Raw genomic sequence first — 15,758 nt, 5'->3', positions numbered from 1 at the left:
TTATTTTTCAGTTTTTTTACAATGACTTTGTTTACCTTTTACAACCTTTCCTTCTCCCAAAACAGATGTTTTTCCAAGTTCTACTCATAAAAATTAAATTCTAGAAGAGAATGCAAGCCTATGCATGAAGACAGAATGCCCAATAGGTGCCCTTTATGTTAAATAGTAGTTACACATGATCGTCATGAATCCTCAAGGTTTTCTAGTACCCGTGAGATGGGATCCAATTCAGGTCATATATAATTTCCATATTTCTCAATCATATAGATATTAATAATTATAAGCACCCACTATGTGTCAATACTATGCAAAATTTACAAGTTCATCACCCAGACAGATTAGAAAACAGAAGTTCCGAGAAGCTGAGGAAGTATACGTGAGGTCACACAACTTGAACATGGCAAAGCTGGGACTTGAACCCAGGTTTCTATCTCACCAAGGACTCACACTCCTTCCCCTGCACCATCTGTGTCTCAAAGGCAGATACTTCCATAGTATGTCCAGAGGAATATCAAGGAGGAGCGAGATTCTATTATTTCCATCAGTGAGTGGGAGAGATTGTGAAACAACCATGAAAATAGTATGTCTGTTCCTCGAGGAACCTCGCAAATGTGGAGGACAGAGACAAAGCTCTCTGACAACGTGGAGTAGAGTGGATACATACGGGGCCAGCCTCTCAGTTTGTCAACTGCTAAACTCAGCTCCTGAGAAACCAGTCCTTCCCATTGTCACTGGTCACTACGATAATGGTGCGACGCTGTTTACCCACCTGGTAAGGTAAGGCGACTCGTGGAGCTAGTGCTTGGGGCAGGTGAGCCATGAGAACGTCGCTTTGTGCCTGTAAAAAAGAAAAAGAGGATAAGGAAAAGCAGGATTGTGGACAGATTTGTTGGACAGGTAACTGTTCATCTGGAATGTTATCAAATTTTGATCTGAAAACAACATATAGAAGAAGGTTGTGGGGTAGCGCATATGCTACGGTCCAGAAAACCCAAGAGCAAGCACAGCCTTTACTTTGGCGGGAGCAACTGTGCTCAGTTCCTCGGGTCGGCAGGTTGGTATGTTGGGGACCCCTGAGCAGGGCTGCAGCGTAGGATGACCAGGGAAGCTTCCTAAACATGCAGCTGCTGGGCGCCACTCCCAGAGTACTAGGGTGGAAGTCCAGCATCGGTATTTTTCAAGCCCCCCTGATTACTCTAATGTGCATCCAGGCAGAGAACTACCAGCTGGGGAAGGGAAAGTTCTAGATTTAGACTTAAGGAAGCAGGAATTTTGTCCCTGTTTTGTCCCTATAGCCTCTACTCTACTGGAGCTCAAGCAATTAACTGGGTCTCTCTGAAGCTCAGGTCTTCATCTGCAAGATGAAAATAATGACCATCCCATCCAGGTGTTCTGGTGAGGATGGAAGGAACAAGATGGAGCGCTCAGGCACAGTGGGAGACTGCGTGAGTGCTAGGGCAGTGGGGTCTCTGCGCTCCCCAGGAGCTGGCAACAATTCCTGTTAGGAAGGGGAGTATCTTTGTTCATATGAACAGTTTAATGGGTCACCAGAAGGGAATGAAAAGCCAAACCCCGGGGCGGGATCAGTAAGGAGAGAGCAGAACAAAGGAACAAAAGCAGGGCTGAGTTGTTCTGCAAAAAAAATTTACAATTTATGTGTATACGAATGTATATACATATATGTATACGAATGTATATACATATATACGAATGTATATACATACACATTTACATATACACGTAGACACATATATACACACATATTTTACATGTGAACATAAATATTATTCATTCATTCATTCGTTGATTTATTTTGCCATCTAGAGTGGGAAGAAAGGCCTGGAAGCCAGATTCCGGCAGCCAGGGAGGTGCCCGCAGTCTGAGCTGGCAGAGGCGCAGAGAGGACTCAGGCAGAGGATGTGCGTGAGTCGATGTGAAGTTACTTCTGTTGGGAGTCCCCACAGCCTCCCCCATTTTAGTAAAGTCTACTTTATACACAGAGGCCTGGTGTGAGTGGAAATTGTGCTAACTGAGGAAACCCCGTCTGTCAACATGGCCACTGGTAAGGATGACGAGGTGGGCCACAGACTGGCCGGCGTCGAGGAAGCAGAAGCCGGGGCCGGAGGGGGCGATGGGCTGTCCCTCCCCCTGACATCTGGTGAGAAGTGGAGGCATACACTTTGCTTAGACCGTTTCATTTTAATCTTACAGAACAAGGTACCAGCCCTGATGTTCTGTGTTACTGTTAATTATTATGATTTCTGGCAGTCGTAGTAGTGTTAATAGTAGTAAAAATAGAAAATCAATGCAAACACCTCAGACTGATAAAAACTGCTAATTTGCAGGAGGTGAAAGAAGCTGTATTTGGCAGGATTTTGTTTCTCCATTTTCCAGGTTTTACAGATGCCCTGGATGTCAGAGTTGGTGGAAAACACAGAGGACTCACAGGTGGCTGGAACTGTGCTTCAGAATCCCCTGAGGTGATTTCATAAATGTGGCTTCCAGGGTCCATGCTTGGACCCTAAAGCAGAACCTCCAGGGAATGGAGCCAGAAATTTGCACTTTAAAAGTTCGCCAGGTGGGTCTAATGATCATTGGTCTAATGAGGCATTGGATACTCCCGGGGTGAAAGATTTACCCAAAGTGATACTATGGGTTAGGGCCAGAGCCGCCTAGCTGCAGAACCCCAGTGGACGCCACCGACGTTGCATCCTACAAAAAGAATGGTGCATCCTGAGTGTGCCGGAAATCGGCCCGGACTGGGGGCGTTACCAAGATGCGCGTTCGTGCCTCTGACCTTGCCTTCCAGAGCTGCTCCTGCTCCATCAGAAACGCCTCTGTGTCCCACTGGACTTGCCCCTACTGTGGGGACACCAATGACTCATGCATTTATTCCTGCACTCACAAGACTTTTTACTTGTCTCGTTGAACCTTTGGGACAGGGTCTCTCAACAGCGGCACTGTGGCACTTAAGCCGCACAGTTCTCTGTGGTGGGGGCTGCCCTGTGTATTGGAGGACATTCAGCAGCATCCTTGGACACATCAGTAACACCTCCCTAGTCATGACAATAAAAATTTCCTCCAGATAGTGACACATGCCCTCTGGGGGCAAATGTGCCCTCAGCTGAGAACCACTGTTTTAGGAGGGAGCCAGGACTTAGTTTAATTCGGAGCTGTGAGTCACAATTTGGCTGCTTGGTCATTGGTTACAGTCACTCCCTCGTATCAAGCAGTCACTATGGCCCTGGCACCGTGTGAGCTAGCAAGGATAAAATGTGCCTACAGCATCCTAACACTCTGCCAGTGAAATTATTCCCATTTTACAGGATTTGGAGACAGAGGAAATTTAATAATTTGCACAAAATTACTGAGTGTGTGTGGTGGGGCAAAATTTAAGCCAAGATCCTTCAAAGTTCAAACGTAGAGAAATTTTTCCCCACAATTTTTCCTGCTCCTTGGCCCACCCATTACCTAGGTTTCCTTCAAGTACAGTCTCCCAAATTTGCCTAAGGATAAGAAAAACCTGGGACAATTACTTTAACAAAAAAGGGAAAACAAAACCAGATTCCCAGGCCCGACCAAGCCCTAAGAGCCAGCATTTCCAGAGGGGACTCCTGGGGACCTGGATATTTCACAAGTGCCCCAGGTGACTGATCGTCAGGCCAGCTGGGAAAACTTTGTGGGATAGAAATTTCCTTCTTCTTGTCTAACTACTGGAAAATATGGCACTCTGCTTTTCATGGATACTCTTGTCAAGTTGAGAGACCACATTTAATGTTGCCTACACAAGTACTTGAACAACTGCAAAGCACTCGACAACTACAAGCTTTCAAGTTTATTGCCTGTAGACACATTCACTATTACCAGTTTATTTCATAGGAATGCTTGGTGTAATTGTGGTGGTGTTGTTTTAATAACCTACTGTCATCTTCCAAAAGCCTGCAGCTTGATGGCTTTTCCTAGAAGCAGCTTTTCACCCCTTGGTATGTTCTTTGCAGACACTGAGTGAGATGGGGACCCCTGGGGGCCTTGGGGCAGTGAAAGAGCAGAACTGCAAGCCCTTCTGGAAGCGCTATTTTCTCTGCATGCTTGATGAAATACTCAATATATCAGGAAAGGGATGAAACCATCCCATCTCTCACAGCCATGAGTCATACCCAGGTAGCAGGCAGGGACGTGTGAAATAAGCCTGTTCGTGATTTCTGCCGACCTTCAGGCAGCACCACAGACCACTGGGGGTGGTCAGGTTCTGAGTCAGCCTTCCACGGGCTCCCTCCCCGGTCACTGAGGTTGTATCCCTGGAATCATTTTCCCCTCCGCAGCTACCAAATTACCTATCACGTTACTCAAAGTTTCACTCATGGGACTATACCTCTCTTGCTCCCTCCCATTTCCAGGGAAAAAAACATCAGAGACAGAGTTGGAAAATCCAGGTCCAGATTCAGCTTCTACACTAAAGTGTGCTATACAGTGCCGTGTGTGCAGAAGGCCTTGGGACAGGCTAACACGTTACTGGCTCTTGGATTTTTGGTAGAAATGTACCGTCGGTGGTTTGCAATCCTGGCTACATATTAGGATCATCAGGGGGAGTTAAAAAATATACACATGCTGACATCCGGGCCCTTCAACCGTGAGATGCTGTCCAGTGGGCCTGTGGTGGGGCCTGGGCACGGGCACTCTTTAAAGAGCCCTGATCTGCAGCCACGAGTGAGAAACGCTCCCTCGGGGAATACCCAGAGAAGATGCTTCTTCCAGCTGTCAGGGGAAGCCTTCTTTCTTCTAAAAAATTGGTGTGCTTTGTCCTCATGGGTTATGTGAACCTTGCAAATGGTTTCTTTCCATTTTCACTTAGGCTTCCAGGACGCTCAGACCCAGTTTGGGACTCAATGCTGGGAACTGTGGGGCCTATTTAGCCTGCATGTCTGCACACTAATTAACAATTGCCCTGGTTGGCTCTATCTATACCAGCTCTACTTTATGCCACTGGTTTTATTCTGCTTTTTAAATTTTTTAAAAAAATTTTGTGATTTTAGAATTCTTAAATATGTTATAAATGAGGCGGTTAAAATAAAAACAAATGAACTACATCAGTGCTGCCATTGCTAAGTTTCATTCTCCTCATGTATAAAATTTAGAAGACATCAGTTTCAGGACATAATTGTGAGGATCAAGTGGGAGTACATGTGTGAAAGTCCTTAGCAAAAACTGTGAAGTGCAATATAGTGTTTGTTATTGTTTAGTTTATATTCAAAAAGAAGAAAGGGAGGGGTCTGTGTGTGTGTGTGTGTGTGTGTGTGTGTGTGTGTGTGTAAAGTAGTTAATATGTCATCTTTGGGAAATAAGCACTTTAAGGTCAGGAATTACATTGTCCTTGACCCGTGGCATGTGGCTGTTTAAAGAGTAAACAACCCAATCAGTCATCTTGGGGAAGAAATGTCATCACCACAGCTTGTGTAACTTGAGGTATCTTTTGACAAACTAAGAATAGCTTTCAGATATTCCAAATTAATGTCCTTGGTTGGTTCAGCTAAAGGGCAATGAATCCATTTCACCAAGAGTCTGGAGAAGAGGACAGTGATGGAAGTGACAACCAAGGCTGTCCGCCTCGGGGCGAACACACACCTAAGACTTGCGACGTCATGAAGTTAGTGCTTAACGCCAGTGATTTGTGGTTTAACCTCAAACAAATGATTTCCCTTCTGCAAAATGGGCCAGGGTTAGCCTGGCCAAGCTCAAGTCTGCTGGGGAAAGGGTGATTTAAGAGCCCTTGAGACCAAACGTCATCATTATTAATGGTCTGATGATAGCAATGCTATTATAACACAACCAAATCCCGCAGGGCAGGGGTGGATGCTAAAAGACTGAGGTAGGAAGGTTTCTGTCAACACATTGGGCATTTTCAATCTCTTTCTTTTAGCATATTGCAAATGACTGCCTTTATGATACCCACAAGCCTCCGATCATTATTGCTAAACATGTCTGCCAACATCTGCTTTGTGCTCCATTTGGGCAACTAGCCGCTGTCTGAGGCCTCAGAACAAATCGTCATTTTTGCCCCTTCATGGCCTTCAAGAAAGAGTATCAAGAGAAGTCCAGGTTCTGCTGAGACTGTGTTTAGAGGGCTTCAAACCCACCCGCACCACCCTGAGTAGTCTTCCAATACCACATAAATTAGAGCTGCATATTCGGAGTGTTTAACAGTATTTTTTCCCCACAATACAGCCCCCGTCAATATACTATGCTTGCTCTTGGGTGACTTGATTATGTCTTTTCATCACAAAGAACAGTGATGGAAAACACAAGAGCTCTTCAGATATGCAACACTATATGCTATTTAAATACGGCTTTTTAAATATTTGAATATGCTTTGAATTTGAATTAGACCTATGAATGAGAAGTCCCCCAAAATGCCCACAACTTTTGACCCAGTAATTGTACATCTAGAAGTATGTCCAATGGAGATATTCAGAAATGTGACAAAGACTTATATACAAAGAGCTCCACTATTATATTATTTATATCTGCAAAAAAATAAAATAAAAGCATGTAACTTAATTGCCCAACAGCAGAAGAGTGGTTAAGTAAACTGTGCCAGAGCCACAGAATGAAATATTAATGTTATGTTGCTATTGAAGTTATATTAATGAAGAGTTTTTAAAAAACAGGTAAATGCTTACAATCCAACGTTATGTGAACAAACCATAATGCAAAATTAAATAGGCTGTATGGCCTTAGCTGTGTAAAAACACACAGCAAAAGACCATAAGAAAATACACTAATGTATCGACAGTGATTAATTGTTGGAGGGAGTATTACAAATGATTTTAAGTTTCTTATTATACTTCTCTATATTTTCCAAATTGAGTAAGTTCTGTTTTCGCTTTAAGAAAAAAAAAGCAAATAAATATTTCAATGAATGTTTCACAGCCTCATTTACCAGAGTGATAATCCAGTGGAGTTGGGGGAGGCCCAGATGACGGGGGTGGCATTTGTGTAATACGCATCATCACCAGTGTGGGGGGGTTCCTTCTTAGGGGGCCCGTTTGAAGGAGTCAGGTTGGGTGCCATACAGGATGGAAACCACTTGTATCCCCACAAACGAGGGTAAGGACTACAGATGGTCCCCCTACATTGGCTTGATTTACAATTTTTTGACTTTATGATGGTGTGAAAACAATATGCACTCAGTAGAAACTGTACACAATTGTTCTGTTTTTCACTTTCAGTATAGCATTCAATAAATTACATGAGATATTCAACACTTTATTATAAAATAGGCTTTGTGTTAGATGATTTTACCCAACTCTAGGCTAATGTCAGTGTTCTGAGAATGTTTAAGGCAGGCTAGGTTAAGCCATGGTGTTTGGTAGGTTAGGTATATTAAATGCAATTTCAGCTTACTATGTTTTCAACTTATGATGGGTTTATCAGGATGTAACCCCATCGTAAGTCAAGGAGCATCTGTATTCCCTAGTCAGACTCCTTGTGTTCATGGCTAGAGAGGAGGAAAATATTGTCAAATATAGCCCTTTCAAGAGAAGGAGAAAGAGAAAAGTTTAGAATTTGAAAGCTAGCATTGCAGGGCATAATATTATCGTACCTTGAAGAAAATTAAATATATGGAAACCAGCCTAATTCCATGAATGCTGAGATTTCTTATGCCTCTGACAAGTTTCTGATATCCCATCCACCTCATCTCTTATAGTCAAAAAATATCATATGAAACATGACACAGTCATACTCTGTGTATATCTTCCCATGTGTAGGCAAAGGCACTTGGTACCTGGGTGTTATTTGGCATTTGGGGTAATACATAAGAGACGATGGTTGAGTGAGTTTGAGCAGCCCTGCATCTGGGACAGAACATGGACAACAACGAAAAACATTAAAAGAAAGAAAAAACAGCCTTCTCATTTTTAAAGTTCCAATTAAGAGATTAACTCAATGTTTTTATTTGGTAATCAGAAGAACATACACGTACTTATGCATTACTAGATGCTGGAGGAAAATTATACACTGAAAGACTGTCAGGCTCATCTGCGCAATAAAGATTTACAATAAACACATCTTTAATTTTTTTGAGAGCAGCTTAGTACACTCTGTTCTACATGACATCCATATGATTTAATTTCGCATTGGGGAATATGATGTTATGGCATTTGAACAGGTTGTTTTAGTACAAAGCAGCATCATAGGAACAGAACACTCTTCCTTAGAATGGATGGCTATCCTCTTGCCCTCTGATGTACAAATGCAGATTACAACCTGCATTTTATCTGCCAGAAGCATATTTGACATCATGGAAGTACATTCTATCACCACCGTGAACTAAAAACAAGTCCATTTTACCATCTTCCCCTTTGGAAGAGCATTTTCAGAACACATCCAAAAATCCCTTCCTTATGCTTCCAAAGAACTATTATGATCTGGGTTAAGGTTTGTGGTTTTGGTTCTGCTTGCCTCCTAATCCAGATATTTCCCACAAATCCTGCTGAACAACAGCAACACCTAAGGCTGAGATGAGCTGAGTTTTCCATTCACATAAGGCCAAGCCCTTAGGAGAAAGTCTACAGACCCATGGTGAAGGCAGAGCATGCTAGGGAGAAAAACCCTGTGAGAGCAAAAAATTGTGCTGTTCCCCGGGGGAAGACGATAGCAACATTATATTACCCTCGGAGCCTTGGGCAATTGATCTCTTGTAAGGTTTTCCAAGCAAAAAGTAGCAAACAAAGTTTCCTTTCTCCTCTGTCCTTTTCCCAATCTACCTCCTCCTCCCTACCTGCCCCTGATCCACCTTTGATACCCAACACTTCCTCACATGAACTACACTGGAACAAGGTGCTTTTGTTTTTCCCATTATTTTGTGTTTCCATGTAATAAAATGATGCAAGCAGAAAGGGTTACCTGGACAGAGGCAAAATAAGGAATTTGTGAAATGTAGAAAACGGGAGAAGAAAAGAAGGGAAAGGAAAAGGAAAGGGTATGAGAAAGGGAGGACACTTAAATCAGATGGGGGGGAATCTGGTGATACAGTGGGCACAAGAGCTGATAAAAACCTAACCACGCTCTACAAATGAAAATAGCAAATATATTAAAAAATTTTTACAGCATATAAAATTGTATAAAAATATCATCAAAGCAAGAATAAAGGAAAATGTATATAGTTCTATCTCTAGAATCATTTACTAGACAATACCTATGGCTGTAGGTTTTTACTATAAATCTATGTATATAGATATGTGACCATATTTCCGTAACGTCACAGACGTACCCACTCAAAGACAAGGGAAGTAGTACACACATCCATACCCCAAGATGGAGCACAACAGAGAAGCAAAGACTATATACAAGGATGTGCCTCCAGGGCAATCTAAAAGCCATTCCATAGCTTTTGGGTTTTAATGGGGTTTATTTTAAATGAGTTGCCTTGTGCCATAAACTGACTGAGAAATGTCTCTGCAGGTTCAGAAGTCAGCATCCACGAGGAATACATGGGTGAGGTTCAGGAATCATGCTGAAGTTGACCAAAGCTGAGAGGATGGGTCTCCAGTTGGCACTGACTCTGGCCAGGGACAGCGGCATTTACCCCTGGGGTGGCGAGGTCTCCCCAGGGGCAACTGAATGTGCCCTGAAAGAACTGAAAGGGCCCACTCTCCGCTCTCTGCTCCTCCTGGCTCAGAAGATGACAACTTAGGCTGTGTCCAAGTGCACTTAGTGGAGCCAGTGTCAATCCACTTCTGCTTGTAAATGAACCAGAATAAATGTGAATTCATCTCAAATATGACTTCCAATGTTTTGAAGAAAAATGGGTGAGGTGGAGGGATTATTTAAGAAAACAATCAGGAATTCATGTTTAAGTTTAACCTGTATGCACCCTTCAGTTCAGGTCTCCCACTGCACAGCCCCCCTCTTGTTTAAGGTAAAAACAAGAAGTTCTTTCAATGAAGTAATTCTTGCTTATTACAGACTTTCCTGGAAGTGCACCGAGTCTTTCACAAATGTTCAGCGAGAACCTGCAGAGGTCTACTTCCCATTTTTCTAACCTCCCTGGACCCACGTTCACTTATCAAATAAACTCTGTCTAATGTAGATAGATGACTCTGGTACCAGTCTAATTCTAGTGCCACCTCTGTGCCCACCAGTGTCTTTGATGAGAGAAATCTTAAAAACTGAAATCTGGCCTTGGCAGGTAATACGTCTCTTGATTCCCAGAGGGATATTTCATAGGAATATTGTCACTGCTCATTACGATTTTTCCATTAAGTTCATTTTCTAAGTGATAATGAGGCCTTTAATCATAGATCACAGTTGATGAATTACAAGTATTACTTTCCATTTATTCATGAATAAGATCCAATATAACATCATCATTGCAACATTATGTTCTTTAATGTGCAATTCTGCCACAGTTCATTGCTATACCAATCATATTACCGGTGGAGCAGAACTATGCAATGATTCCTCACACTGCACATACAGAAGCTCCTATTTGCTCCAAGAGAGTCCATTTTGGGTTTTAAAAGTTTCAACTTGTATTCTAAATAAATCCACTAGTGTTTCATGTAAATTGGTGTCATCATTCCTTTTGGAAGAGCATTCTCAGATAAATCCTGTTTTGTTGTTTTGGGTTTTTGTTTTTTCCTAAATTCAAAGACCAAAGAGAGGTTTTTATTTTTGTTTTTTCCTTAAACTTGGTTCTGATAATTTCCTTCAAATTACCTGCAATTTCCCATCTCTTATGATAAACTATTTGTGTGACTATACTTAGAAGATAAGCTTTTAGCAATGTGCTTGGCATATAGGAGATGGTGAATAAATTTTCAGGGAAATTTGAATTTTGTTTGCATTCACAAGTGGGGCGTGGAATTCAGTTTGACAATTCTGCATGTGTTTCCCGAATGCTGACTGCGTTCCAGGCACTGTGGTGGGCCAGTCCTGCAACTCCTGTGGGGCAGGTGGGCATCTCAGAATCAGGACGACAAAGTTTCCAATTGCAAATAAATAAATAAATAAATAAGTTGCTTGAATTCCCTAAACCCCCTTTATTTGGGATATAATACTTTATATATATGCTTCCAATCTCAGTATCTTCTCTATTTTTCATTATGAAAAAAAGATTTTGTACTTTTTTTCTGTTGTTTCCCCCATGCTCCATAGGGAACGTTACAAAGTAATTTCTATCTAAATCTCTGCTTAGATGTTAAAAAAGAATAGAAGAAAATATATTACATATCCTATCTATCTATGTAAATGAAGGTGACCCATAAGAGAAATGACAATAAAAGACCAGTATCCTTATTCCCAAAATACGGATAACAAAATCGGTCTCCATCTTTTTGATTCCTTTCTGTCTCACAACCCGTGAAACACTGCTCTTTCCTGTTCACTTTTATCTTTGTAAAGGCATGGTTCTGGGTGGCAAATATAATATAATGGCTGAAATTCTGCAAATGAATTGAACATGCACACTAGAGTATTCTTTGGCTTTCAGATGTTTAGATGTCATCTTACTGTTTAAGCATATCAGATCCATAATGGTATGTTGTCAGATGTTTTCAATAGTTTTTAAAAGCTCCAAGAATGAAATGAACAGTGGGAGAAAGTCCATTTGAATTTAATAGGTTAGAACTGAGCCTCTTGTCTGCTGCCATAAACTATTAGGGCTCATAACCTAAGAAAGGTTGGCACAAATAAAAAAATGGAACAAAGACCTCCATGAGGATGGGTCGTTTTGCCACTGAAATGTACCACATCAACACAACTTGGAGGACTCCATTTGTCACTTTCCATCCAGAGAGGTGCAGAACATGGTTTTGTCAGTGGTGGGACTGTCCCTACTGTGGTCTACATACACCAGTCAATTCTTCATTCAGGTGTACAAGCCCTTGCTTTGTGTGTGCAAACCAGAATAAGATGCTGTAATCTGCAATGGAATAATGTTTACCCCATATTGCCACTCAACTTGGAGAACATTGTTTCAAGACAATCAAAAGACCATAGAAAATCAGCTAGAGCTTTGGAAATATTGTCCTTCCAGGCAATACTAACTTGGAATAATTATTTTAATGTTTTATCAGCTCTAGTATCAACTCACAGCATAATAATAGACTGTTTTATATTCTTTAAATAGATAACTTTGCATTTTTACTCAATGTCCCTTCAAAACACTTTTTAAGGATCTAAATCTAAGAGTGGGTTACATGGAGCATTTTTGTTTTTTCTTACTGAGAGTTCTAGGTGAAGTTCTATAACGAATGACATTCTCTTTCCATTCTTTTTCAGCAGATTAATTGACTTACAGCAAATGAAAAACATTTCCATCTTTATTGGTGCTAGAAAAAATGGCTATATTCCTGTTTCTTTTTCAAATATTGTTTGGTGTTACTTGTTTGATTATAAAACAGAAGGCGTGGACTTTCTATTTTGACTAGCCAAACAACTCCACATACAAAAATACAGAATAGAAATGGGGTAAAAGGTCCAGGTTCCAAGGTCAAGAACGGACATACACTTGGTTGTGTTTCATACCTATACAAAATCATACCACCTCTAAGAACATACTTTGCAACCTGATGACCCAGGAATTGAATGGAGCTCATAAGCATGTTTTGTTTGACCAGCACACTGTAAGATTCTGAGTTATTAATATTAATAGTTGGCAGTATGTAAAAATTTAGAGAGGGCTTGTATAAAATCCTAGGTATCTGAGACCCCCATCCCTACATAGCACAAATCCAGTAGCTGAACACCAACTCCCGCTGTTGACCTGACCACCCCCACCCACCTGCTGTCTCCAATTGTTCACAGCCCCTACTGCTCTTGCTGTCTCCCTAATGGCAAAGCCCACTAAGAATGGCCATTTATCCCAATAACTGTGATGTGACATGGCTTTTCTCATTTACTGGACCTGCTAGGCTCCTGAACTCATTTGGATTTGTGACCACTACTAGGAAAGCAAGGAGGAAAGAGAAAAACATAAGTGCTATTATGAGGCAAAACGTACAGCTGACAGAAGAAACCTGTTCAAATACCAGCACGCTGCTATGCATTCTGCACAACAAGTTCTTCAAATCTTTCTGCTGGGGAACATTTCAGCGGGCAAAGGGCCTTGTAGACCACATACAGTCTCTCTTTTTCCTGTCTGAAGAAATACCAATTTTTGCCCTAGAAATGAAAGGATTTTAAAATATCTTTATTTTGTGCTTTTTAATGTAGAAATTAAATCTGCAGTGGGGAAAGCACTTAAGCCTATTGCCCAGCTCTTTCTTCCCATTGCTGATCCCACTTCATCACCAGCATATTCACACAATTTACTCTTGGGAAGGACTCAGAGATTCCTTTGTGACTCACAAACACATTTTAAGAACCACATTTATCCAAATCACACCATTTAGACCCATAAAATCACACTTGACTTCTACTCCCCTGGATCCCAGTTTTCATTTGGTTTCCGGGGGCTGTATCACTATTCTCTTTCCATGTTAAATCTACTATTCTTATTCTCGATTTGTGCTATTAATCAACTCCTACCTGGTATTTTTAAAGACTTACTAAAACGCAAAGAATTATCTGACATATCTCCCTGATACTAATTCCCTTAGCACTTTACTGAATAAAAAGAAGAGTGATAAAGTCAAACCACAGATATTTTCAAAAGAAAAGGACCAGCCAGTGGTAAAAAATTTCAGCGACTCCTTAGTTATGGACGCTACCTGGTGAAAACAATGGGGTTCTCCCCTAAACAGTATGATCATCAGCAGAAACATTCAGGTTTATATTAATGAATGCACAGATAAAATAAATTAAGCATCAGATATAGATTCCTATAGAATGATCTCCTTTAAAAAATACAAACAGAATTTCATATACAAATGGAAAAAAAAATTATAAGAACAAATTTTAAGTCTGAATGGAAACTGGAGAAAACATATGTTCCTGACTCAGGAAAGGAACCAAAGACTAGAAGCATCATCTCGGCTGCAATGAAAGGCAGCATGGCTGTATCCACCATCAGGAGCCAGTGCAAAAACAACAGCATTTAAGGTAACGGCATTGACAGTAGTAAAATGGCGATTACTGTGTGTATGGCTTTTTCAGGCCTCTCCCACACATCCAGGATGTCCATTCTCATCAGGCCAGACAGGTGCCTTGAAAGCCAGGTCATTAGCAAAGGATTCTGAGGAAGTCCCTTCATGTTTTGTTTCTATTTGTGCAAGAATCCCAAGTTGTTTAGTTGGCTCAGGGGAAAATCCCTCCGAGTTCTAATACCTCGAACCAACCCCCAAAGAATCATCCCCTGGGAGGAGATGGAATGAGAGAAGGCCAAGTGGAGGGGGCTTGTTTCTGAAAGTTGTACACCTTCTCCAGATATGGGTCTTTGTGGAAGAAGGAGAAGAAGGAGAATGAAGAAGCTCAGCTAAAATGATGCAAGACATTGGCAGCCTCTTTTATTGTGTATGAGGTCTTTTTTACTCTTCTGAATCTGAAAAAAAGAAAAAGAAAAAGAAAAGTGTCAATGCTGCCTTTCCCCCTCTCCACCCTCCAGGTCTGAGGAGAAGAAAATCTGGGGGATAAAAATAGGCGAGGGGCAGAGGGGACAACAGAGCATTTTAATACTAGTCATTGCAGTCTCCTTTGCAACATAATTCATTCTACCCATAAGGGAAAATCTCAGTGCAGAACTTTAAACATCATTTGAAATGTTAATGGTTGCTTTAAACTAGATTATCAAACATTTGGTTCATGCAATATGGGTACTAAGCCACCTTATTTTGAAATCAAGACGACAGATTTGCTGCCAGATCTGGTCAATTTGTCTCTAGGGTCAGTGGGATTGGAAGAAATCAGTTTCATCTTATCCCAACTGTTTCCATAGCAAAAGCAATATTCCTCTCCCTCTGAATTCTTGCTCCACCCTCAGAAGCTTCCCAAAGACATTTAAAGCAAGATGTGTCCTAGCCAAAAATCACTGTGCAGATGGGTGAGTCACCTGTATTCTCCCCTGGACCCAGAGTGAGGGGGTGGAGAAAGAAGACAAGTATGGAAACAGGACTAAGTTAATGGAAAAAGACAATATTGGATTTTTTTTCCCCTGGCATACTCTGCCCTATGTAACCTCGATGGTCTTTGACAGAATTTAAAACAACAACAAATCCCACTATATCACTGCTATTGGTGTTGCACGCTCTGCAAGTCGTCATGCCTTATAGTTAGCAAGTGTTCCCTCCTAGGCAGGGCTCCAAAGGGCTACGAGTACCGTGGTTTGGACTTTAAGAAGGGTGACACCATCATCCACAGAGATGTCAGGAGTCTTCACAGAACATGCAAAGTTTCCCACTCAACTTTAAAGACTAAGATGTTCTCCTAAATAAAATTTAGCTGAAACTAGGCAGAAAACTGGTTGGGAGATAGAAGAGCCCCTTCTGATCTATTGCAATCACAGTCAATTCTCAATTTTCCAGGGGTCATTAATCCAGGCTGGCTGCTGTTCCTGTTTTTTTATTCTGTTCTTGACTGTATGTTATGTTTACCCTCCATCAGCACATTCGCTCACTTGGGAGAAATAACAGAGAAGAGAAAGGCTTCTGACTAATTCCTTTACTCTGATACTAGCACTGATAAATTTGCCAGTGACAGAAGGAGGTGAAACAAAAGAAGGTGACATGTTGGAGTTTTCCCTCCGGCTACACATCTCCACCCTGCCCTCCACCTTTGAGTTAAGGGGTGGAGGGAAGAGGTATATAAAGCAAGCTCTGTGT

The 15,758-nt window shown here is 41.4% G+C and overlaps 1 protein-coding gene across 1 annotated transcript in view; it reads right to left on the bottom strand.

The window, feature by feature from the left end:
• Positions 1-15,758, bottom strand: part of PDE1C (phosphodiesterase 1C, calmodulin-dependent 70kDa) — a 556,088-nt gene that overhangs the window by 19,472 nt on the left and 520,858 nt on the right. The window contains exon 18 of the mRNA XM_012638761.1: positions 770-838. Within this exon, the coding sequence (XP_012494215.1) occupies positions 770-838 (69 nt within the window). The remainder of the gene's footprint in view (positions 1-769; positions 839-15,758) is intronic.

Source organism: Propithecus coquereli, unplaced genomic scaffold (genome assembly GCF_000956105.1).
Source record: "Propithecus coquereli isolate 6110/MARCELLA unplaced genomic scaffold, Pcoq_1.0 Scaffold134, whole genome shotgun sequence".
Classification (NCBI taxonomy): Eukaryota; Metazoa; Chordata; class Mammalia; order Primates; family Indriidae; genus Propithecus; species Propithecus coquereli.
The sequence above is the reverse complement of the archived record's forward strand: the minus strand, read 5'-3'. Positions and strand labels throughout refer to the sequence as shown.